The sequence below is a fragment of the Triturus cristatus genome, chromosome 2_1 (genome assembly GCF_964204655.1).
Source record: "Triturus cristatus chromosome 2_1, aTriCri1.1, whole genome shotgun sequence".
Classification (NCBI taxonomy): Eukaryota; Metazoa; Chordata; class Amphibia; order Caudata; family Salamandridae; genus Triturus; species Triturus cristatus.
Window position 1 is genome coordinate 418,778,056 of NC_140581.1, and position 26,277 is coordinate 418,804,332.

The window sequence follows — 26,277 nt, forward strand, 5'->3', positions numbered from 1 at the left end:
TAGCTGGCTAGGTCAACTGAGATTGTACTTGGAGGTCTATTTTACAATGGCTGGAAAGCACAATATAATGCAACGGAATGTTGTTCTGCACTTCTATGCAAGATTTACCCAGCGCAGTAATTGATAACTTGGTGGCTGGCAAAACAGAGCATTAATAAAGAATTCAACACAGTCTGTCCCATGAGTACTTGGGAGGTATGTCATGGCTGTATGACTTTACGTGTGTGTGCTGATCAAAAGATCTATGCATATGTAAAATAGCATACATTAATACCACTGCATTCAACTTGCAATGTGGATGCCACTGCAACCGCTGTTGCATATAAGTACAATCAGTGGAGTGCCATGCAGGGATACTGGGATCGGGGAGTTGGTAGAAGTCTTATGGCAAGCACTGGCTACTTCTCCACAAAAGTGGAAGTGATCCATCAAGGACATCTACTTTTTGAACAGTTCCAACCTACTTCAGTTTTACAAGAAATCCAAAGGCTGGATCTGGAAACTTTTGCTGAGTAATACCCCTTGCGCGCACTGTTGGGTGGCTCCATTTGGCTCCGCATGACGTCGTCAGCGTCGGTTAGGACGTCGCATTAGCTATATAGGCGCCACCCAGGCGCACGGACGTCAGTACTGGAAACTCCAGTGCGCATTATTGCTGACATCATACGTTCTCTCTGGAGGCAAACAAATCTAGCCAAGGTTCTCGCCACTTCTGAAAGAGACCTTGCGCCACCTCCGTGTGGAGATGCCATTCATGTTCTGCTAGATATTGATGGCTGAGTTTGTCTGCCCTGGCGTTCAGAGAACCTGCCAGGTGTTCAACCACCAGGGTTATGTCCTGCTGTTCCAGCCATGTCCAGCCAGAGATACAGGCCCTCTCGACAAAGGGTCCATGACCCCACCCCTCCCTGCTTGTTGCAGTACCACATAGCGGTGGTGTTGTCTGTGAACACCTGCACTAACACCCCCTGGACAGAGGGAAGAAATGCTTTCAATGCCAATTGAACCTCTCGAAGCTCCAACAAATTTATGTGGAGACCTGACTCCGCCTGAGACTAGTGTTCCCTGATCTCCACCGCTCCCAGATAACCACCTTATCCAAGAAGTGACACATCTGTCAAGACTGTGACATCTGGTTGGGAAAAGGGAGAGGGGTCTGCCATTGACCGAATCGCAGTTCGTCAACCACCACTGCAGATCTTTTGCAGTTCCTTCCGAGATCTGGACAGCGTCGGCAATGCTGTGCCCACTGGAACTTCAAGTCCCACTGCAGAGCCTGCATATGCCACCTGGCATGTTCTACCAACAGGATGCAGGAGGCCATAAGTCGCAACAGCCTCAGAGTCAGTCACACCGAAATCCACAATAGAGGCTGAAACATTGGAATCATAACCTGAATATCTTGGACTCGCTGCTCAAAAGGATAGACCCGAAACTGAACTGTATCCAGAACAGCCCGGATGAAAGGGCGCATCTGAGAAGGCATCAGGTATGACTATGGCACGTTTATAGAGAACTCCAGGAAATGCAGGAGGTTCACCGTAGTCTGAAGGTGGGAGACGACAGCCTGGGGCAAGGACACCTTTAACAGCCAGTCGTCGAGGTAGGGGAAGACTGACACCCCTAACCTGTGCAGATGAGCTGCGACCACCGCCATCACCTTGATGAACACCTGAGGGGCACTGGTAAGGCCAAAGGGGGGCACGGAAATCTGAAAATGCTCATGGCCTACCTTGAACCGCAGGCAACACCTGTGTCCCTGCAGGATGGGGATGTGAAAATATGCATCCTGCATGTCCAACGCTACCATCCAGTCTTCTTGGTCTAGGGCAGACAAGACATGAGCTAGAGTAAGCATCTTTAACTTCTACTTCTTGAGGAAGAAATTGACGGTCCGACAATATAAAATGGGCTCCAACCCTTTTTCCTTCTTCAGAATCAGAAAGTAGATGGAATAACAGCCACTGCCTACTTCTGAACCCGGGACCCTCTCAATAGCTTCCTAGGCCAAGAGAGCTGTAACTTCCTCCTGAAGCAATTTCAAATGATCCTCCGTCAGCCGCTCCTGATTTGGCAGAATGGGAGGAGGAAAAGAAAGGAAAGGCAGAGAATAGCCCTCCTGAATGATCTGAAAGACCCACTTGTCCAATGTTATGGACCTCCAGTGGGGAAGAGGATGATGTATTCTCCCATCAACTGGAGTGGTGTGGTCTGGAAGAGTAAGACTAGGAGTGCTTGGAGGATGCGGCTAGTGAGGGCAGGGTGGCCGATGACTTCTGGCTCCGGTTCCAAGGTCAGAATGAACGCGTCCACGTCCCTATACGGCTTGGGAAGCCTGCTCAGGGTGGGGTGTTGGCTAAGGAACTTTGGGTCGCCCCGGAGCAGGGCAAAGGCGGCGTGCAATTGTCTTATTCACAGGAGCCCCTGTGCTAGGCTTGGACCAAATGCCTAGAAGGACATCAGTTAGTGCTGTGTTAAAGGGCAAAAGGGGTTCAGAGTTGAAAGCCCCAGGTTGAAGCACTTCAGTCAGGAAATTTGTCCTGACCTGCATGAAAGGCAGCTCCAGTCCAAGGACCTCGGCTGCCCTTTTAACCACCATGGCATATGAAGCCCCCTCCTCCGTAGCCACATATAGCGGTTAGATCTAGAGAAGTGTCCAGTCCACTGGCTTCCCCAAGTTCCCCATACCAATCCAACTGCTCTGCAAAGTCATCCTGGTGTTCCAAAGAGTCCATAGACCCCTCCCGTTAACCCCTGAGCCTAATCCATCCTCAAAATGTTCAGGTAACAACATAGAACTCCTGGGTTCAATTGGCGCAGGAATCGGCGTCGAGCGAAGTCACTCTGTGTCGTCAGGGATAAGATGGGGCTGGTGCCACCGACAGGTACCGGTGACACCAAAGGCAGCGACTTTGGGTCCAATGACAGAGCAGGTGGCGGCGGCATGACCGGGTCGACCTGGATCCAGGATCGGATCCCTGAGGCCCCACTGGCACCGTGGCTGAAGCCGACGGTGTTGAATCCGATAGAGTCCCTTCTGACCCCGCGGGGCTTGAGGGCTCACCAGAGGGGTCTAGCCTCTCAAATACGTGGCTCATGGCTTTGTAAAACTCTTTAATTTAAGGGGGGTGTCGCTGCGGCCTAGAGCATCAGTGCTCCTTACCTCTTTCGCCGACGGACGACAGTTGAGGCAAAAATGAAGTATGCATGGACTTCTTCTAGTGCCTCTTTCCTGAGTGTTCCCAGGACCTTGAATGGAACAAAGAAGATGTTGGGTTCCGGAAGCGTTCCCGCAACCTCCTCTTCTTTGATCGGGACTAGGACCTCCGTGGAGTATCGCTGGATGGTGTCGACTGCGGAGCCGCAAGGAGCTTCATAGCCAGTTCCCTCAAGGCCTTCAGAGCCATAGCCCGACAGTCCGAGCACAAACTTGAATCATGGTCGCGCTGGAGACACCGGAGACAGACAAGGTGGGGGTCGGTAACCAACATCATGCAGTGGCAGGCACCGCACGGATTAAATCCTATCTTCCTCGAATACATCCTCACACATGAAGTTGGAAAAAATTCAGAATTCAATAAAAAGTTGAGAAAAGGTCTGACAAAAAGTGGGGTAGCTCTTCCTGGACCAGCGCTTAACTGGCGTGGAGAGAACAGACCTGAAGTCCGCACGCCTGGTTGGCGCCTATATAGGTACCGTGATGTCATAACCAACGCTAGTGATGTCACGCGGAACGGAATGGAGCCACCAGACGGCGTGCAAGTGGTATTGATCAGCAAAAGTTTCCGGATCCAGCCAGACGCCTGGAAAATTCAAAGGTAAGGAATCTACAGCTAGAAGTCTATTTCAGATACATCTCTATTTAGTAATGGAGTGCAATCTGCACAAAAAGCAGATTTCTGATTGGAATACAACTTCACAACAGCATTTAGAAAGAGTACTACACTGATGCAAAACTTCACTATATCGAGCCCCTGCGCCTGAGCACAGAAATAATATCTAGAATGGCAAGATTTTGCACATATGTGGGAGTTATTTGGAAAAAAGTCTCCCTAACCTGAAGAAAAGTAAAAAAAACATAAATAGGTGCAGTATGTTATTCTCCAGAATCCCAACTAGGAAATTATGAGGACAGTGTTTGCCTATTGTGCTGTTATTGCAGACTGTTCCACTGTTGTTTTTCTTAGATATTCTTTAAAATTGAAGGCACACACGCATGACTAAAATCACTATTTGAACATAATTTTAGGCAGTGTTTTCTGTCTCTCTATCTTTTAAAATACCAAGGAAAATGCATGGATCTTATGGAAGGAACATGACTAAGGATGGGATATGTGGACGTGGGTGCCATGTCTGCCTTCGTCATCATCCCATTTCCGAAAAGAAATTCATTTAGAAAGTGCAACGCCAGTCATGAACGGTTGTACCTATATGTGCATCAACTCATCAGGGTGCACAGCTTTTTCAGTGGCTATATGCCTGACAGCATTCTGCTACAGTTTAGGATACAGATGTCTACAATGGCTCTTACTCCTGCTGATTTTTAGGTCGAGCCTGAGCCAGCGCGCATGCACTGCACTGGCGATCTGCTGCAGTGGAGTAGGGAATAGAAGCCCCGCCCACTCTCCGCCCAAACTTGCCATTGGCTTGTGTCATTGTCGGTCCTAAATGCTGGATTCTTAGTTCCTCCTTAGTACCACCTCCTCTTCATTTGTCACCTCCCATGGCGACTGGCCCCTTTACTTCAGTTGTTAGACAGTATGTGTTATTTAGACTGTGAGCACTATTTTCTTTATCAAGTTTCTCTTACTGCAGGCACGACGTGCTTTAGTGCCTTCTTAACAACCCAGCCCTCCCTCCCGTTGTCTTTGCCTTCTTTACCCCGCCCTCCTTCCCGATGTACGTGCCTTCTCCCCCCGCCTTTCCTCCTGTTGTCTGTGATGCTTACCATTTGCAATAGGTCTTGCATTTACGCAAGTTTGAGCTATTGGTATTGCAAATCACAAAGCTTTTTATTTATGTTTTGGTTTTTAAAACAAATATACAACGCATTGTCATTTACAATGGCAATATCTTAAACTTGCGTAAATGCGAGACCTATTGCATTGCAAATGCTTATTTCTTTGAGTTATAGATATGCAGTTTAACAGAGCAACTGGGGCATCCCCTCAGCCTCCAGGGGTCTCCAACCTTTTCTGTAGTGAGAGCTACTTCTGCTCAAAGAATGTCTTCCTGAGCTGCTACACCATTTTATAACTGTAAAACAGTGACTGCACTATGACCACCCTAAGCAGGATTATCAGTAGTTATCACCCAAGTACTCCAGGTGCGGTTACCATCAGAAATGCCAGAAAAACGTTCATCAATATAAAATGCCTCCACCTGACTTATGAAGCAACATTCAAATCTTGACATGCCCTACGGCACAAAAGACATAAGTACAACAGTAGGTCTCCCCAGCTTAACTTGAATTATCATTCATCAGTTTAGTTTCTGAAAATGCACATTTTTCTATCAAATACCACTTTCCACTTTGGGCAAACAAGCTCAATTTTCCAGAAGAAAAGCCAGAAACCATATATCAGGCATGACCATTAATATTCCAGGAATAGGTAAATGTAGGTCAGTCATGCTCCTAGTATGTAAATGATGGCTGCCAGTATAGTACAACTTGACCAAAAATACCCAAAATACTAAAGGATGACCATTATTATGCCATTGGCACTATTATGCCAGGAACAGACACAATTATATCAGAGATAACACCCTTATAATGGGGGCTAGCATACACATTTGCTGGGGCTTGACACCAGGCGTAGCTTTCAGGAAACAATAGTGTTTATTATGAACGCACATAAATGCTGGTGAGTCTCTTAATTTTCTCTGGTCTGAATCATGCCCTGTTCTCCTCAGGTCTTGAGCTGATCATGCACCCAACTGTCACATTTTCACTCTGACTCCTGCAGTCCCACACTTTGGTGGGTCAGCACTGATTACTGCGCATGCTACTGCTGCCTACTTATTTCATGGTCCACTGTTCACACACATGTTGTGATTGATAAAGCAGGGACTAGAACATGGTCAATCTCCTTGTGGCTAAGTTATATTGAGATTGGATATAGAGTGTCAAGTGGTAGGCCCTATACGCCGATACAGTGTGTGTTTGAGTGTTAGTATGAGTTACTGCCATAGGTTTTGGTGACTGTCACTCTAAGGGTCTTGAGATGAGCAGTGCTGCCTTCTTTAATAGGCACCTACTCTCTGAATTTTATACTGGGCTTGACTTCACCTCTGAGAGCTACTTTGAAGGTACTGGCGAGCTACCAGTAGCTCCCGAGCTACTCGTTGGAGACCCCTGCTCCAAACGATTGCTTGATTCACTGTTGGCCGAGCAAAAATGTATCTAATTAAAACAACAATACATATTAAAGAAAGGCTGACAACATATGCTTTTTTTTAGATCATACAGTAAAAGGAGCCATGAGAGCTGGATCTGCGCTGCTGTCAAATGAGGTGCTTACCTCCTCGGGGTAATGAGTCATTGAAGAATCCCTCAAAGGCCTCGCACACACTGCCGTCCCCTCCACAGACTCTGCATCTATCTTCCTTGGCATCAGATCCCAAAATATTATCACAGCCTACATGCTGGGAGAACACACGAGTCACAGGTTAGCGTTTACATTATAGCGTAGGTTCATATTGCCTGTGTGTAACTGCCACGACGCATTCGGCACCCCTTTTTACACACTACAAGAACAGAAGCACCCCAAGGCTTGGCATGATCTATTAAAGGAGGCATAGATGATAACGATACCTTCCTGTTCTGGTGCCACTCTTGGTGCCATCTGTTCTACATAGACAAAACTACTAATGAATGTAGATCAAAAAGCATTGGTGCCCCTGCATTTCTACAGCAGCAAAGGATTAAAACTGTGGAGGAAGCGGTTTTGATTTGTTGGCATTTAAAGTAACAAACTGTCTTCAAAACATGTCACTGTCTAAAAGGCACTGCGTCGTTTTATTGTATCTACATTCATTTTAAGGAAATACTCCTATCAAAAGATTTAATTTGAAGGGGGTTGAGTGAGGCTCTCCTGAATGTGGATGGCTGTTTCTGGAAATGGTAAAAACGAGAGAAACCCCTTTACACCAAAGGAATAGGGTATTTTACAAACTTATCACAAAAGAAATTTCCTTTAGATTAAATAGGCAGTCTCTAAATATTATTAACTCTATGTATTCAAGAACTTCTGAATCACACTCATTCAAATTCACATCATGTATCAGGAGAAGATATAACTATATACCCAAGGTTAACAGTCTAGACAATGTTATTATAAAAATAGACGACGGCAAGCGCCAGGTTCATTACCGGTGCCTACGAAGGGTGTCAATGAGGTAAGAGCGAGACACTAGTAAAGGGCACCTATATTTGAGCACCGAAGCCTTTGCAATTTAGGATAATTCAGATGTAACTGTTTTCCAGATTCATTCTTTATTCGTGATCTGGATACTAGAGAGGAGCAGGGAGGTACTTGCCCCATTCGCCCTCTGCAATATCACGCACTTTTATATTTGTGTGGTCACCTCCAATCAGTAAGAGGTGAGAATTTTGTGAAGTAAATGAATAAACTAAATAAACCCTAGAAGTGGGCATCTAGGTGGTTGATGTAAGTATAAACATAATGTGAATAAATAAATACGCGCAGTGTGATCTGAGGATGTGTATGTTGGAGTGAGGGGATTAATAACGGATATACCAAGGTACTTTTTTATTCTGGTGACTTTCTCACCATTAGCTGTTTACTATGCACAAATCGTGGAGTATACATGGACTTTCTTGATTGTGTAAATTCCCTTCCTGTCTAGATAAGTTCAGGTGTTAAACAATGAGAGGCCATGTCAGTATATAGTGTGTAACATCAGTAACTATTCTTGTATGTTATGAAAGAATATTTTACTGTATTGTCAATTGATGATATTATATTTGTTTAGACACATCTATTGATTATTGTATTTTACCAGACAGGTTTTTAATGGTTCTAATTCATTTGTCCATGAGAGTTACAATTAAAAGTCTTGATAAAGATGGTATAATAAGGTTTCCATCGAAACGCGTTGACGCCCCTAAAGAAAAGCACAATCGTGAAGAGACTGGGACTACTGAGTACTTATTGACATGACAGTACCGGGTTCCAGCCCATAAAATTAAGAAATCACGGATGTGTGCCATTTGATAACATATTTGTTTGTCTATTGCATGTACTCTCTTTTTAATTTTTAATTTGTTATGCATTTTTTATGTGCTTGTTCAGAAAGCGTTTAGATGTGTACTATTCTGAATTAACTCCAGATGTTAGTAGAAAAAACAATATACAATATAATTGTAGGAGAGTAGGGTCTGCTTTCTATGTTCACCCCCACTTTTTGCTTTTGCTTTACGGGTTTTCGACTTAGATGTGGCTGTGGGCCTGCTAATCAGACCCACAGCCCTGCTGTTCTCTCTCTAAATTGATACTATGTACTTTAGGTGCATAACCCATTTGGATAGGATCACCTTATTGGCCCCTGTACAGTGTACCCTAGGTACCCAGGGCATAGGTGTACCCTAGGCCTACCAGGGGCTGCAGCATGTATTATGCCACCCCTGGCCTGGCCTTCCATTATGACACAACTGGCTGATCACTCAGCTGGGGCAAGGTCGTGTAATCACCCCTTGCTTAGGTGTAGTATTCCTATACCTAACTTACATATAGACAGATGTGTACCTATCAGCCACTCCTATGGCAGGCCTTAACAACCCTGGAGGCAGAGTGCTTGGTAACATGTGAGATGGTGCTCTAGCATGAGCTGAGCCTGTCTGCAGCTTTCGGAACCATGTCCTTATAGCTGTTCTATGATATAGCCTACCATATACTCTTAAAGTACCTTATAATCTTAAACGGTTATGGTAACTATGGTTTGGCTTTATCGAAACATGTCGTGTAAGGTGTCTAACACTGTGGAATAATACCCCCATACCATTTCTGGACATGAGGATATTATTCCCCCCTTCTAGAGGGAAAGACATGTTAAAATCATACTTTACTGTTAGCCTCTGAACAAAGCCTCAGCATCACAAAATGGATGCTGCTGCCACGACACAAGTCTGACCTCCTGCTGCTGGGAGTGATCCCAGCCAGGGAGGCCTGGACAATAGGTTTCCTGCTTGGGGAGGTGCTAGCACCTGCCCAGACAGCCTTTAGTGTATTGAGGCAGGGTGGGCTGAAAGGAATGAGACATGCCTGGGGCACACAAGGTGTTCCTTGCATAGTCCAGTTCAAACCGGCGCTGGGGCACTCCAGCCCCAGCTCTGGCGCGAAACTGGACAAAGGGAAGTGGGTGTAACCACCCCCTCCCAGGTCCCACCCATAAGGCGTGACCTAGCAGGTATCCCAGCCCCCCAGATTAGTATAAGAGTGGGAGTTGGGCCCCAGGACTTTAGATTATCCTGAACCTGCAACTTGAACAGAAACTCTGGACCTTCGACATTCGACGAAAGAAGAAGACTGAAGAATCTCCCTTGTGGCCAAGGAGTGGCTACCCTGTGCAAACAGGCACCATCAAGAGACTACCCTTTGCTTTGCTAAAGTTCTACGAGGGACCGACTGCAGAGCCCGACCAGAGCCTTGACTTCCAGACTTCTCCGACCCTGATCCACATCCACAGCCGAGCTGAGATCCGTGGAGGCGACGAGAGACGTGGGACCGGCTACCTGGGAAAAGTGGCTAGTATCTTCAAGCGCAGCTTCTGAGGCACCCTCGAAGTTGTGCACCGGGGATTGAGAAGCCCCAACCCCAAGCACCATCTGCACCGAAGATCAGCCCCCCACACTCCACGAGTCCTGCGTGGGGCCCTTCTGCATTTTCCTGCTTGCCGCGTCTGTCCGGTTGCTTGCCCGCTGGCTAGTGGCCTTTGTGACGACGCATCCTGAAATCTTCACCGCTGGTTTGGCTCCTCCAGACTGGCTCCTGCTTCTTTGAAAAAGAGAAGCACCCCAGACCTTCCTGGTCTGCACCAGAAGCAAGTCCTCCGTTCTTCGTGGGTTCCGCTTGCCAAGGCTTGGTGAGTCCTAGTCCCCCTTCCTCGCCGCCGACAGCAAGAGCCTCCGTGGGACAGCTCGCCTCCTGGTCCTGGTCGTCCTCGACGTTCCCTGGTCCTCGTGGCGGCAGCGACAAGCTTCACCTACACCTGCAATCTTCACGACATCGCCTGGTTCCTACCTGGTTCCACGTGGTCACTGGCTAGGGACCTTGACTCTGTCCCTTCTGCTTGCAGGTCTCCTCTCTTCTTGATCCCAGCCTTGGGATCCACCGGACACTCTTCACTGACTGCCTGTCAGCAACTTTCCTTCAGGCATCCATAGAAGTCCACGACGAAACCCGACGCAAGTTCACACCTATGCACCCGCAGCCTGTGGGCTAGGTAACTTGGGTACTTCGGTGCTCACAAGGGTAGTGACTATCCTAGGGTCTAGTTTCCGAGTCTCGACTCTCTAGCTGCTTCAGAAGTGTCCTTAAACTGTTAATTTCTAACAACTACTATTTCTATCGACTTTTACGCATTACGCGTGAGTGTTTCCACTCTGCACCTGAATCCCGTGGGCCTCCCACTTCCTAACTGTTGCTAGTGTAGTGTAGCCCCAGCGATTCCCTAGGCCTAGGCCTATCCTATTTCCGTGACAGTGGTCCTTATACCACTTACTTAGTATATGGTTTGCGTGGCCCCTAGGGCCTAACTGTATTACTTACCTGTGTGACTTAATGTATGCTTAAATAAGACTGTGTTGTACTTACCTCTAATCTCATAAAGAGTGCTGAGGGTTTGACTAGAATAAATACACTTTATTTTATATATATATCTGTTGTGGTGTCCTTTCATTTGGTATTCAAGGGATTATATATGGTATCACAGCTGGCTTCACATGCCATTCAGAGTTTAGCCTAAGACTGCTCTTGTCCATGCTACCACTAGGATAGCTAGTCTATAAGGTTGACTTTACAACCAATCACCATAAGGGTATTTGGACTGATATAAGGTGTACACTAGAACTAGTGACATCATACATCAGGCCAACTTCTCACATTGGTGAGCAGCGGTTGGGATCTGAGCTTGCTGTTGTAATACCATTGTAATCTTGAGATACTAAATTGAAAGATCACACAGATATTGTCTAGGTACATATAACATAGATTATAATACTTAAGTCCTACTGGACTTAGTGGTTGTAGGTTGAAGGGAGTAACACACCCTGACTACAACTACCAGAGAGGTTTAGTAGAAACAACTAGTGTAGGTAGGTGCACACACCACACCCTCACTAGATCATGTCTCTGGGAAGAGATCAAGAAGATGCTCTCTCAGGAGGGGCAGATCTGCAGAAGACCTCCTCTAGATATGATACCCTAACTTTTCAGGAGATGAGACAATTGTTTACCTCCAGAAAGATAAAACAGGGTGCAAACCCTACCCTCCTTCAGCTAAGACAACTCCTAGAGGAGTATGATGCTCTTAAAGCCTCACAGGCAGGTACCCTAGGTACAAAGGAGGGTCTACCCACCACAGATGAGTCAGATGGAACTTCAGATGAAGAGGTAGACAGCCAGGGCCAAGTAGGAAGACTTAGCCAGGCTAACCTAGGCTTACATGGGAGTTTGCATGGGGTCCCCCCATACAGACCCCCAAGTGGGCTTACCCAGAGAAGCAGGAGGGACAGCTCCCCTTCAAGGGAATCCATCCACTCCCATGTCTCTAGCATCTCTAATGCTTCCTCTCATAGGGGAATGACTTCCCCTGAGAGAAAGGAGCATGAAGCCAGAATGAGGGAAGCTAATCTGAGGATTCAGAGGGAAGAACTTGCCCTTGCCAAAGAGAAGCTTGCTCTGGCTAGAGAACAAAAGTTAAGTGGGTCAGAACCCACTGGTGGCAGCAATATCCCTAAGGATAGAGACAGGCACTATGATAATAGAAACCTGAGCAAGATTGTCCCTCCCTACAAGTGTGGGGATGACATCCACAAATGGATAACTGCTTTGGAGAGAGCTTGCAATGTACAGCAGGTACCCCAAAGTCAGTGGGCAGCTATCTTGTGGCTCTCCTTCTCTGAGAAAGGTAGAGACAAGCTCCTCACAGTTAGTGATGAGGATGCAGATAATTACACTGTCCTGAAGAGTGCTCTAATTGATGGGTTTGGCCTAACCACTGAACAATACAGGTTGTTGTTCAGGGATAACCAGAAGACACAGACTCAGGACTGGACTGACTTTGTAGATTGTGCCACTAAGGCTCTGGAAGGCTGGCTAATGGGAAGTAAGGTTAAGGACTATACAGGATTGTATAATTTGATCATGAGAGAACAAATCCTTAACAACTGTCAAAACCAGCTATTGCATCAACACCTGATTGATTCTGATCTGACTTATCCCCAAGAATTGGGAAAGAAGGCAGATAGATGGGTCAGGACTAGAGTTAAGCAGAAAACCCAGAACCAGGGCGGTGATCAGAAAAAGGCAGACCAGAAGGGTAATGATCAGAAACAAAAAGACCAGAAGTCTTCACCAGGCCCCCAAAAGGCTCAGGGGGAGGGTGGTCCCAAAAAGGATAAAAAGAAAGAAGGCCAAAAGAAACCATGGTGCAACTATTGTAAGTCCAACTCACATTGGTTTACTGAGTGCACCAAAAAGGATAAGCCCCCAGCCACCATTGCCCCTAAGGCAACTGTACCCCCTAGTTCAGCTATAAGTGGTGGTTCCCAGCAAAAGGTTGTAGTAGGGTTAACCCTGGGAACTGAGGAGGATTCTGGCCTAGTCAGAATACCTACTCAGGCTGTTCTGATCTGTGATGGGGACTTAGCTTTGTCCTCTACTGTAGGCCCCAGTAACCTGGGCAAGTACAGACAGACTCCTTTTATCAACCAAAGAATGGCTCAGGCCTACAGGGACACTGGGGCTAGTGTCACAATGGTGACACCTGCTTTTGTGGACCCTGGACAGATCATACTAGGTGAAAATTACCTAGTGGCCAACGCTAGCAATGCCACTACCTCCCATAGTGTGGCTATTGTTAACTTTTCCTGGGGAGGGGTAACTGGCCTCAAGAAAGTTGTTGTTAGTTCAGACCTTCCTGTAGAGTGTTTACTGGGCAATGATCTTGAAACTTCAGTTTGGTCTGAAGTGGAGTATAGGACCCATGCAGAAATGCTGGGGATAGATGCACATGTCCTTGCTGTGACCAGGTCACAGGCCAAAAAGTGCACCACTGAACAAGTGCTGGATCCTGAAACTATGGACCAGTCACAACCCAAGAGAAAGAGCAGTAGGGTTAAGGCTGTGCCTTCCCCCCTGCCTCAGGTGGTGGATCAGCCCTCCCAGGAGGATGATTCTGAGAGCCCTGAAGGAACTGTCCTAGAAGAACTTGAACCTGATCAGGTTGAGTTTCTTGGGACAGGGGGACCTTCAAGGGCAGATCTGAGGCAGGCTCAATTAGACTGCCCCTCTCTTGAACCCCTCAGACAGCTGGCTGCTGCTGAGGCTGCAGGGAATGCTCAAGGTACCCATAGAGTGTATTGGGATGAAGGGCTACTGTATTCAGAGGCTAGAGACCCCAAGCCTGGTGCTTCCAGGAGGTTGGTCATACCACTGAAGTTCAGAGGCTTCCTTCTTACCTTGGCCCATGATATTCCCCTTGCAGGACATTTAGGCCAGAACAAGACTTGGGACAGGCTTGTCCCTCACTTTCACTGGCCCCATATGTCAGAAGATACCAAGGAGTTTTGTCGCTCCTGTGTCACCTGCCAAGCCAGTGGCAAATCAGGTGGCACCACAAAGGCCCCCCTCATACCACTACCTGTGGTGGGGGTCCCCTTTGAAAGAGTGGGCATAGATATTGTAGGACCAATGAACCCACAAACAGCATCTGGGCACAGATTCATACTGGTGATAGTGGACCATGCCACCAGGTATCCAGAAGCTATTCCCCTGAGGACCACAACAGCTCCTGTTGTGGCAAGGGCCCTGCTTGGAGTATTCTCCAGAGTGGGCTTTCCAAAGGAGGTCATTTCTGACAGAGGTGCCAACTTCATGTCAGGATACTTGACTGCGATGTGGAAGGAGTCTGGTGTGAACTACAAGTTCACCACACCCTATCACCCACAGTGCAATGGGCTTGTTGAGAGATTCAACAAGACCCTAAAGGGAATGATAAAAGGGTTACCAGACAAGCTTAGGCGAAGATGGGACATCCTTTTACCCTGCCTTCTGTTTGCTTACAGAGAGGTCCCACAAAAGGGGGTTGGCTACAGCCCTTTTGAGCTTTTGTTTGGGCATCCTGTAAGAGGACCCCTGTTTGGTAAGGGAAGGATGGGAGAGACCTCTCAGACAACCCAAACTTGACATAGTGGATTATGTACTTGGTCTCCGCTCCAGGATGGCAGAGTATATGAAGAAGGCTTCTAAAAACCTTGAGGCAAGCCAAGAACTCCAAAAAGCTTGGCATGACCAAAAGGCTGTGCTGACTGTTTACCAGCCAGGGCAGAAAGTGTGGGTGTTGGAGCCAGTGGCCCCAGCAGCACTCCAAGACAAATGGTCTGGACCCCACACTATTGTTGAGAAAAAGGGAGAAGTCACCTACTTGGTGGACCTTGGGACTCCCAGAAGCCCCCACAGGGTGCTTCATGTCAACAGATTGAAGGCATATGTTGACAGGGCAGACATGGGCTTACTCATGGCTACAGATGAGGGGCAGGAGGAAGAGAGTGACCCTCTCCCAGACCTGTTGACTCAGAACCCTGATGATGGCTCAGTTGATGGTGTGGTCTTTTCTGACAGCCTCACTGTCCATCAGCAACAGGACTGCAGACAGGTTCTGCAATCCTACAGACATATGTTCTCTCTGACCCCAAGTCAGACAAACTGGTGCACCCATGAGGTGGACACTGGTGACAGTCTGCCTGTGAAGAGTAAAATCTACAGGCAACCTGACCATGTCAGGGACTGCATAAAAGTTGAGGTACAAAAGATGTTGGAGCTGGGAGTCATTGAACCTTCAGAGAGCCCTTGGGCTAGTCCTGTAGTCCTTGTGCCAAAGCCTCACACCCAAGATGGTAAGAGAGAGATGAGGTTTTGCGTGGATTACAGAGGTCTCAATGCTGTCACTAGGACAGATGCCCACCCAATACCTAGGGCAGATGAGCTCATTGACAGACTGGCAGCTGCTAAGTTTTTGAGCACATTTGACCTGACAGCAGGCTACTGGCAAATCAGACTAGCTGAGAGTGCAAAGGCCAAAACTGCTTTCTCGACCCCAGGAGGACACTATCAATTTGTGGTAATGCCCTTTGGTTTGAAGAATGCACCTGCCACTTTCCAAAGGTTGGTGAATCAAGTCCTTACTGGGTTGGATGATTATTGTGCAGCTTATCTTGATGATATTGCTGTCTTTAGCTCCACCTGGGAGGATCACCTGGTCCACCTGAGGAATGTTTTAGAGGCCCTGCAAAAGGCAGGCCTCACTATCAAGGCCACTAAGTGCCAGATAGGGCAGAGCAAGGTTGTATACCTGGGCCACCTAGTTGGTGGGGGTCAGGTTCAAGCACTGGAGAGCAAGATCCAGACCATAAAGGACTGGACTCCTCCAACTACCCAGACTCAGGTCAGAGCTTTCTTGGGCCTGACTGGGTACTACAGAACGTTTGTTAAGAACTATGGGTCCATTGTGACACCACTTAATGACTTGACCTCCAAGAAGATGCCAAAGAAAGTTCAGTGGACAGTAAGCTGTCAAAAAGCATTTGATGACCTGAAGCAGGCCATGTGCAGTGCACCTATTCTGAAAAGTCCAGACTACTCCAAAGAGTTCATTGTCTAGACAGATGCTTCTGAGTTAGGTGTGGGAGCTGTTCTTTCACAACTGAATGTAGATGGTCAAGACCAGCCCATTGCTTTTATAAGTAGAAGGCTGACCCCTAGAGAGAAACGTTGGTCAGCTATTGAGAGGGAGGCCTTTGCTGTGGTTTGGGCACTGAAGAAGCTGAGGCCATACTTGTTTGGCACTCACTTCAAGATTCAGACAGACCATAAGCCCCTCTTGTGGCTAAATCAGATGAAGGGTGAAAATCCCAAACTTCTTAGGTGGTCCTTTTCCCTACAGGGGATGGACTTCACAGTGGAACATAGACCTGGGACTGACCATGCCAATGCAGATGGACGCTCCAGATATTTCCACTTAGAACATGAAGACTCAACTGGTCAAGGTTAGTTTAATGTCCCTAAGTTTGGGGGGCGGGGGGTTGTGTAGGAGAGTAGGGTCTGCTTTCTATGTTCACCCCCACTTTTTGCTTTTGCTTTACTGGTTTTCGACTTAGATGTGGCTGTGGGCCTGCTAATCAGACCCACAGCCCTGCTGTTCTCTCTCTAAATTGATACTATGTACTTTAGGTGCATAACCCATTTGGATAGGATCACCTTATTGGCCCCTGTACAGTGTACCCTAGGTACCCAGGGCATAGATGTACCCTAGGTCTACCAGGGGCTGCAGCATGTATTATGCCACCCCTGGCCTGGCCTTCCTTTATGACACAACTGGCTGATCACTCAGCTGGGGCAAGGTCGTGTAATCACCCCTTGCTTAGGTGTAGTATTCCTATACCTAACTTACATATAGACACATGTGTACCTATCAGCCACTCCTATGGCAGGCCTTAACAATCCTGGAGGCAGAGTGCTTGGTAACATGTGAGATGGTGCTCTAGCATGATCTGAGCCTGTCTGCAGCTTTCGGAACCATGTCCTTATAGCTGTTCTATGATATAGCCTACCATATACTCTTAAAGTACCTTATAATCTTAAACGGTTATGGTAACTATGGTTTGGCTTTATCGAAACATGTCGTGTAAGGTGTCTAACACTGTGGAATAATACCCCCATACCATTTCTGGACATGAGGATATTATTCCCCCCTTCTAGAGGGAAAGACATGTTAAAATCATACTTTACTGTTAACCTCTGACCAAAGCCTCAGCATCACAAAATGGATGCTGCTGCCACGACACAAGTCTGACCTCCTGCTGCTGGGAGTGATCCCAGCCAGGGAGGCCTGGACAATAGGTTTCCTGCTTGGGGAGGTGCTAGCACCTGCCCAGACAGCCTTTAGTGTATTGAGGCAGGGTGGGCTGAAAGGAATGAGACATGCCTGGGGCACACAAGGTGTTCCTTGCATAGTCCAGTTCAAACCGGCGCTGGGGCACTCCAGCCCCAGCTCTGGCGCGAAACTGGACAAAGGGAAGTGGGTGTAACCACCCCCTCCCAGGTCCCACCCATAAGGCGTGACCTAGCAGGTATCCCAGCCCCCCAGATTAGTATAAGAGTGGGAGTTGGGCCCCAGGACTTTAGATTATCCTGAACCTGCAACTTGAACAGAAACTCTGGACCTTCGACATTCGACGAAAGAAGAAGACTGAAGAATCTCCCTTGTGGCCAAGGAGTGGCTACCCTGTGCAAACAGGCACCATCAAGAGACTACCCTTTGCTTTGCTAAAGTTCTACGAGGGACCGACTGCAGAGCCCGACCAGAGCCTTGACTTCCAGACTTCTCCGACCCTGATCCACATCCACAGCCGAGCTGAGATCCGTGGAGGCGACGAGAGACGTGGGACCGGCTACCTGGGAAAAGTGGCTAGTATCTTCAAGCGCAGATTCTGAGGCACCCTCAAAGTTGTGCACCGGGGATTGAGAAGCCCCAACCCCAAGCACCATCTGCACCGAAGATCAGCCCCCCACACTCCACGAGTCCTGCGTGGGGCCCTTCTGCATTTTCCTGCTTGCCGCGTCTGTCCGGTTGCTTGCCCGCTGGCTAGTGGCCTTTGTGACGACGCATCCTGAAATCTTCACCGCTGGTTTGGCTCCTCCAGACTGGCTCCTGCTTCTTTGAAAAAGAGAAGCACCCCAGACCTTCCTGGTCTGCACCAGAAGCAAGTCCTCCGTTCTTCGTGGGTTCTGCTTGCCAAGGCTTGGTGAGTCCTAGTCCAACTTCGACGCCGCCGACAGCAAGAGCCTCCGTGGGACAGCTCGCCTCCTGGTCCTGGTCGTCCTCGACGTTCCCTGGTCCTCGTGGCTGCAGCGACAAGCTTCACCTACACCTGCAATCTTCACAACATCGCCTGGTTCCTACCTGGTTCCACGTGGTCACTGGCTAGTGACCTTGACTCTGTCCCTTCTGCTTGCAGGTCTCCTCTCTTCTTGATCCCAGCCTTGGGATCCACCGGACACTCTTCACTGACTGCCTGTCAGCAACTTTCCTTCAGGCATCCATAGAAGTCCACGACGAAACCCGACGCAAGTTCACACCTATGCACCCGCAGCCTGTGGGATAGGTAACTTGGGTACTTTGGTGCTCACAAGGGTAGTGACTATCCTAGGGTCTAGTTTCCGAGTCTCGACTCTCTAGCTGCTTCAGAAGTGTCCTTAAACTGTTAATTTCTAACAACTACTATTTCTATCGACTTTTACGCATTACGCGTGAGTGTTTCCACTATGCACCTGAATCCCGTGGGCCTCCCACTTCCTAACTGTTGCTAGTGTAGTGTAGCCCCAGCGATTCCCTAGGCCTAGGCCTATCCTATTTCCGTGACAGTGGTCCTTATACCACTTACTTAGTATATGGTTTGCGTGGCCCCTAGGGCCTAACTGTATTACTTACCTGTGTGACTTAATGTATGCTTAAATAAGACTGTGTTGTACTTACCTCTAATCTCATAAAGAGTGCTGAGGGTTTGACTAGAATAAATACACTTTATTTTATATATATATCTGTTGTGGTGTCCTTTCATTTGGTATTCAAGGGATTATATATGGTATCACAGCTGGCTTCACATGCCATTCAGAGTTTAGCCTAAGACTGCTCTTGTCCATGCTACCACTAGGATAGCTGGTCTATAAGGTTGACTTTACAACCAATCACCATAAGGGTATTTGGACTGATATAAGGTGTATACTAGAACTAGTGACATCATACATCAGGCCAACTTCTCACAATAATTGACTATCCACACACTTTCTGACCTATGTATTGTATGACCTGTTTTTAACAATAAATAGATTTATTTTTTTTATAATAACATTGTCGAACAAGTTACTTACCTTCGGTAACGATGTATCTGTAAGAAACATTAGTTAGTTAGATTCCCCACCTTAGAATATCCCCAGGCGTCAGACTGGATCCGGAAGATTTTTGTAGCAATACCCCTTGCGCGTCGCTAGGCGTCGTCTGCGGCTCCGCGTCCGTCGCTGGCGTCGTGCGCCGGAATGACGTTGTCGGAGTACTTAGACGCCGCCCTCGCACGCTGACGTCCGTTCTTGTACATAGCTTTCCGCACCAGGAACGCAGAGCCATGCAAGAGACCGACACTGGTGCCAAAAAATCTAGGGCCCTGAAAAGGATAGCCTTAACCCTAGATGTCAGTTCGCAGAACGGGGAGGATGGGTGGGTCGGTGAGGAATCTAACTAACTAATGTTTCTTACAGATACATCGTTACCGAAGGTAAGTAACTTGTTCATCTGAAAGAAACACGTTAGTTAGATTCCTCACCTTAGAATAGATACCCAAGCAATACCAACCCCGGTGGTGGGTCTGCGAACCAAGATCACACCAGAAAATCCTGGAGGACAGAACGGCCAAAGAAGCAATCCCTCCGGACTTGGCTGTCTAGGCAATAGTGCCTGGCAAACGTGTGCAGCGAAGCCCACGTCGCCGCCTGACAGATGTCCTGCAAAGGGACTCCCCGTCCCAAAGCAGTAGTAGCCGCTGTGGCCCGAGTAGAATGGGCTCGCAGCCCAACAGGAGGGTCCTTTTTCGCCAAGGAATAACAGGTTTTTATACACAAAACGACCCACCGGGAGATGGTCCGTTTGTGCACAGCTTTCCCCTTCTTAGCACCCACGTAGCCAACGAAAAGCTGGTCGTCCACCCGGAACTGATTCGTGCGGTCCAAATAAAAGGAGAGCGCACGTTTTGGGTCCAGACAGGTGAGCCGCTCTTCCTCTTTGGAAGGATGCGGAGGCGGAAAGAGGGTGACAGATTGCCCAAGATGAAAGGGGGTCACCACTTTCGGTAGAAAGGAAGGACGAGGCCGAAGGACAACCTTGTCCGGATGAACAGATAGAAAAGGAGGCTTGGACGATAGAGCCTGGAGCTCACTCACCCGTCTAGCCGAGGTGATGGCTACCAGGAAAGCAGTCTTAAGAGTCAGAAGACGAAGAGGACAATTGTGAAGAGGCTCAAAGGGAGCGCACATCAGAAATGTTAAGACAAGATTCAAGTCCCACTGAGGCATTACGAAAGGGAGAGGAGGTAACGTGTGAGTAATGACTTTAAGAAAGCGTGAATCTACAGGGGACTTGAAAAGAGAGGGCTGATCAGGAAGCCGTAAGAAGGCAGAGATGGCAGCAAGATAACCTTTCAAGGTGCCCAAGGCAGATCCCTGCTGGGCCAAAGAAAGAAGAAAGAGGAGAACCTCAGAAAGAGGGGCGGAAAGGGGATCCACAGCCTTTGCTGTGCACCATGCCACAAATTTGTTCCACCGGCAGGCGTATACCGTCTTTGTGGAGGGACGCCTGGCTGCCAGAATGATATCACAGACATGAGGAGGCAATTCAAATGGCATCAACTGCCGCCGCTCAATCTCCACGCATGGAGGTGGAGGCTGGACAGGTTCGGGTGGAGGACCGTCCCCTGCTGCTGCTACAGAAGATCCTCCCGAAGAGGCAGGCGTATCGGAGGATCGGTCAACATACTGAGTAGCTCGGGATACCAGTACCTTCGTGCCCAATTCGGAGCCACCAAGATGACTTGGGCCCGGTCACGCCTGATCTTCTTCAGCACTCTGGGCAGAGGGGGTATAGGCGGAAAGGGGTACAACAGACCGCAACTCCACTCGCGACGAAAAGCGTCGCCGAGCGAGTGCCGCCTTGGAAATTTCAACGCGCAGAACTGCTGACATTGCGCGTTCTCGTCGGTGGCGAATAGATCTAACCAAGGCTCTCCCCACTGCTGAAAGAGACCTTGCGCCACCTCGGAGTTCAGACGCCATTCGTGATCCATCATGCACCGGCAGCTGAGTTCGTCTGCTCTGGCGTTCAGAGAGCCCGCCAGATGTTGAACCACCAGGGTGATGCCCTGGTGTTCCAGCCATGTCCAGAGGCGCAGAGCCTCCTGACAAAGGGTCCACGACCCCACCCCGCCCTGTTTGTTGCAATACCACATGGCGGTGGTGTTGTTCGTGAACACCTGCACGACACTTCCCCGGACAGAGGGAAGGAAGGCTTTCAGTGCAAGTCGGATCGCTCTCAGCTCCAACAAGTTGATGTGGAGGCGAGACTCCGCCGGAGACCAGAGGCCTCTGATCTCCGCCTCTCCCATATGGCCACCCCATCCCAGGAGGGATGCATCCGTCACTACGACATGCTCCGGTAGGGGTAGGGAGAGGCTCTTGCCCGTGACCCAATCGCGGTCCGTGAGCCACCACTGCAACTGCTGTGCAGTGCCCTCCGAGATCAAGACATGGTCGGACAGGTTGCCGTGATGCTGGGCCCACTGAAACTTCAGGTCCCACTGCAGAGCCCGCATGCGCCGCCTGGCGTGATGCACTAGTAGGATGCAGGAGGCCATCAGCCCCAGAAGCCGCAACACTAGCCTGACCGAAACCCAGGATAGAGGCCGAAAGATGGGAATCAGGGCCTGTATATCCCGGACCCGCTGTTCCGGTGGATGAACCCGGAACTGCGCCGAATCGAGAACCGCTCCGATGAAGAGGAGCGTCTGAGAGGGGCTCAGGTGTGACTTCGGCACGTTGATGGAAAACCCCAGCAAATGCAGGAGATCCGCCGTAGTCTGGAGGTGGGAGACGACTGCCTGGGGCGAACCCGCCTTCAACAACCAGTCGTCGAGATAGGGGAAGACTGGAACCCCTGATCTGCGTAGATGAGCTGCGACCACCGCCATCACTTTTGTGAACACCCGAGGGGCACTGGTAAGGCCGAAGGGGAGCACGGTGAACTGCAAGTGCTCCTGACCCACCGTGAACCGCAGGTAACGCTGGTGGGCCGGCAGGACGGGGATGTGGAAATATGCGTCCTGCCAGTCCAACACTACCATCCAGTCTCCAGGGTCTAGGGCAGCTAGAACCTGAGCCAAAGTCAACATTTTGAACCGTTCCTTCCAGAGGAAGGCATTGACGTTCCGGAGGTCCAAGATAGGGCGTAGGCCCCCTTTGCCCTTCTTGGGAACCAGAAAGTAGTGGGAATAACAACCACGACCTACTTCTGGGCTCGGAACGCGCTCGACGGCCTCTTTGGCCAAGAGGGCCGAAACTTCCTCTTGCAGAAGATTCAAATGATCCTCCGAGATACGGTGGTGCTGCGGTGGCATGGCTGGAGGGGTCGTCTCGAAGGGGAGGGAGTAGCCCCTTCGGACGATTTGCAGCACCCACCTGTCCGAAGTAATGGTACGCCAGTGGAGCAGGTGATGGCGAACCCTGCCTCCCACTGGCGAGGAATGGGCCTGAAAGCTCAGACTAGGAAGGCTTTGAGGCGGATGCTGCCGGGGTGGATGTGGACTGACCGCGTTGTCCACCAGTACCGCCTCGGCGGAAACCACGTCCGCGACTGCGTGCAGGCTGGTTCTGCGGCCGGTGGCTAGGCGGACGTGAGGAGGCGCCCCTTCCTTGGCCACGAAAGGAGCGAAAAGCGGAAGGTTGTGGCCGCGGGCCGAGAGGCCCAAGGACTTGGCCGTAGCCCGGGAGTCCTTGAAGCGAGCCAGCGCACTGTCCGCTTTCTCACCAAAAAGGCGAGCGCCATCAAAAGGCATGTCCATGAGAGTGCTCTGGACATCCCCTGAAAAGGACGTGGACTGCAGCCAGGCGTGACGTCGAAGCGCCACCGTGGTAGAAATCGCCCTACCCAGCGAGTCCGTAGTGTCGAGTCCACATCGGCTGGCATGGCGCGCTGCATCTCTCCCATCGGCCAGAGCCGAGGAAAGCCGTGCCCGGGCCTCCTCCGGGCACAGGGGCAGCACGTCCTCCACCGTATCCCACAGAGAGTGGGAATAACGGTCCAAGAGACAGGCGGTGTTCAAAGACCGCAGGCCCAAACTGAGCGAGGAGAAAAGCTTTTTACCGAACTGTTCCAGTCTCTTGGAATCCCGGTCCGGAGGAGCGGACGGGAAGGAGAATTGGGAGGTAGAGGCCTGGATAACCAGACTCTCGGGGGTGGGGTGTTGGGACAGAAAACTGGGGTCGCCCGGAGCAGGGCGGTGGCGCCTGGCAACGTTCCTATCCACAGGAGGGACTGTGGAGGGCTTGGACCAGGTGCCCTGCAGAACGTCAATGAGGGCCTCATTGAATTGCAGCAGAGGCTCAGTGGAGCTTGCGGCAGACTGAAGCACCTCAGTGAGGATGTTAGTCCTCACAGCCACGACAGGCAGCTCAAGCCCAAGGGCTGCGGCCGCCTTGCGCAGCACCACAGAAAAAGCTGCACCCTCCTCCGAAGCCACAGTCGGAGGAGAGATGAATCCAGTCTCCGGTGAGGTATCCAAACCACTGGCCTCCCCCAGTTCATCTGCCCAGTCCTGTGAAAGTTGGCCCTGAAAGGCCAGAGGGTCCACGGACCCCTCCCAGTCGCCCCCGTCATCCGATTCCTGGTAAACAGGAGGAATGATCGGAGACGGACGATAGACAAAATGTGTCTCTAGCGGCGTCGGATGCGGCGTCGAGCGGCGCCGCACTGGCGTCGGGTCCGGACAGGGGCTGAACCGGGGATCGACGTCGACCAGAGTCGGTGTCAGCGGTGGCACCGGTGTCGACGCCGGCAGAGGAGGCGTGACGAGGTTGACCGGCATCGACGGGGGCCCAGGCCTGGGCCCCTCGGGGAGTTGCGGCGTCGGGGCCGGAGCCTCCAACGGCGCCGGGGCCGGAGCCGCCGGCACGCAAGGTCGCCCAGTCGAGTCCGCGGGCCCGAAGGCACGCCAGCGGGCATCGACGGCGGGGCCAGGCTCCTCATGGCCGAGAGGAAGGCACTGACCTCCGCCGGCGTCGCGTCAGTCCCAGGGACCGGCGGGTATGGGGACGTGCGCGGCGCCTGCGGCTCCGGCGGAGCCGCGGGGGTGGAACCACCCTGACCGTCGGCCGAGTCGCGCGACCGGCGAGGGGAGTCCGAAGAGCGGTGTCGCCTCTTGGACTTCTTGGAGTGCTTCGACTTACCCGAAGACTTCGAGCCAGACGAGCGATGAGGTCGACTGCGGCTCCGCGACCGATCCTTGGACCTCCTCTTGGACCGGGATCGAGAGGGGCACGGAGCCGAGTGGCGAAGCTCGAGAAGCTTACGGGACCGCTCCCGCCTAGCTTTCGAGGTCAGGGCCCTATAATCGGAACACGACTCCGCGTCGTGGTCGAGCCCCAAACAGTACAGGCACCGGCGGTGATGATCGGTCACCGACATCAGTCGGTGACAGTCGTCGCAGGCCTTGAAACCAGGCATCCTACTGGCACCAGAGTCGACGAAGTGACCAAAAAGAGTCAAAATATTTAATCAAAAAATGACTTAAGGGGTAGCTCTCCCGGATCGGCGCATACTGGCGCGGAAAAAAGAAGAACTGACGTCAGCGCGCGAGGGCGACGTCTAAGTACTCCGACGACGTCACTCCGGCGCACGACGCCAACGACGGACGCGGAGCCGCAGACGACGCCTAGCGACGCGCAAGGGGTATTGCTACAAAAATCTTCCGGATCCAGTCTGACGCCTGGGGATATTCTAAGGTGAGGAATCTAACTAACGTGTTTCTTTCAGATTAGACTGTTAACCTTGGGTATATGGTTATATCTTCCCCAGATACATGATGTGAATTTGAATGAGTGTGATTCAGATGTTCTTGAATACATAGAGTTAATAATATTTAGAGTCTGCCTATTTAATCCAAAGGAAATTTCTTTTGCGATATGTTTCTGTAAATGTACAGAGGGAACGGTATGAGCTCTTGAGATAAGTAGAATAAGTACCTGTATGATATGTTTGTGAGTACTAGACAGGATGAAGAGGACTTGAAACGGTGATTGTCATTCTGCCTCCATAGTATACCTTATGCATACACAAAATACTTGGATTAGAGGCTACTGGGCTCTGGAAGGTATAGTACTAGAAAAACATGCAGTTGCTGCCACAACAACCAATGGGTCTTCTCCTTTTAGGGTTGAAATCTGGGCCACACACCCTCTGTAATGTTTGACATGATTTGCACCTATATCAGACTGAAAAGAAGTAAGGTGAAGTGCTGCAGGCTCCTAAGGTGAAGTGTAGATGTAGGAGTGCCAGTGGGGATGTTGGTCTTTAGAATGCTGTGATTGTAAGTTTGATGTAGTTATGTTCTATAGGAGGTACTCCTGACTGCGCTGGGGGACGATTGTCTACTGTAGGGAATGACACGTTGGAAGACATTCCGCAGCTTGTAAACTCACTGGGTGACTCTGAGAAAAGACCAAGAAGCAAGGGATGGAAGGATGAACTGGAACTTGAGTGGGTGCACTTGCTTGGTAGATAAGCTGGGAGGTGAACACATATTAAAATAGAGTAGTTCATGTAAATAATATGCTATTGATCACACAGTGACCGTTTCACAGAGATTGGTGAATGAGCAGGTATGACTTAATTCTCTAATATTCCTGACTTACTCGTGAATTTCAGGAGTAGGCCAGAAGTGAGCCTGGCTTACTCAGGGTTATTCCTGGAATTCATACTGCTTAAATAAGTCACAACAAAATCTTTGTGAATTTGACCACGAGTTTCATGTGGCTCGCGGGTGTCAGTGACTTTCAATCGTTTCCTGACAAAACTAGAAATGTACTACTGATGCTATATGTAACTGGTTAAAAAACTATACATACACAATTGCTACAATAGGTTGGAATGAAAACTTAAGAGATCTAAACTTGAGTGTGCAAGCACCATACCATGCTCCTGTGAAAAAGAAGACCCAACTAAATTTTGAATTGACATCGCGCTTAGTAATACAGTGTTATGAAGGAGCTAGCTCCTGAAGGCTGGTGTCTTAATGCGAATCTGTAACATTTCAACAGATCACCTTCTCTAGAGTGCTTAGAAAAGAAAAGTTTAAAACTCTAGTATTCAGTTCAGTTCTTTGACAGGAATACAATTAAAAATATCTCATCAGAGCACATCAATATTCATCGCTCCATG

The 26,277-nt window shown here is 49.6% G+C and overlaps 1 protein-coding gene across 1 annotated transcript in view; it reads right to left on the bottom strand.

The window, feature by feature from the left end:
- ADAMTS6 (ADAM metallopeptidase with thrombospondin type 1 motif 6) overlaps nucleotides 1-26,277 on the bottom strand; it is a 1,840,341-nt gene that overhangs the window by 261,230 nt on the left and 1,552,834 nt on the right. The window contains exon 17 of the mRNA XM_085631708.1: nucleotides 6,522-6,645. Within this exon, the coding sequence (XP_085487834.1) occupies nucleotides 6,522-6,645 (124 nt within the window). The remainder of the gene's footprint in view (nucleotides 1-6,521; nucleotides 6,646-26,277) is intronic.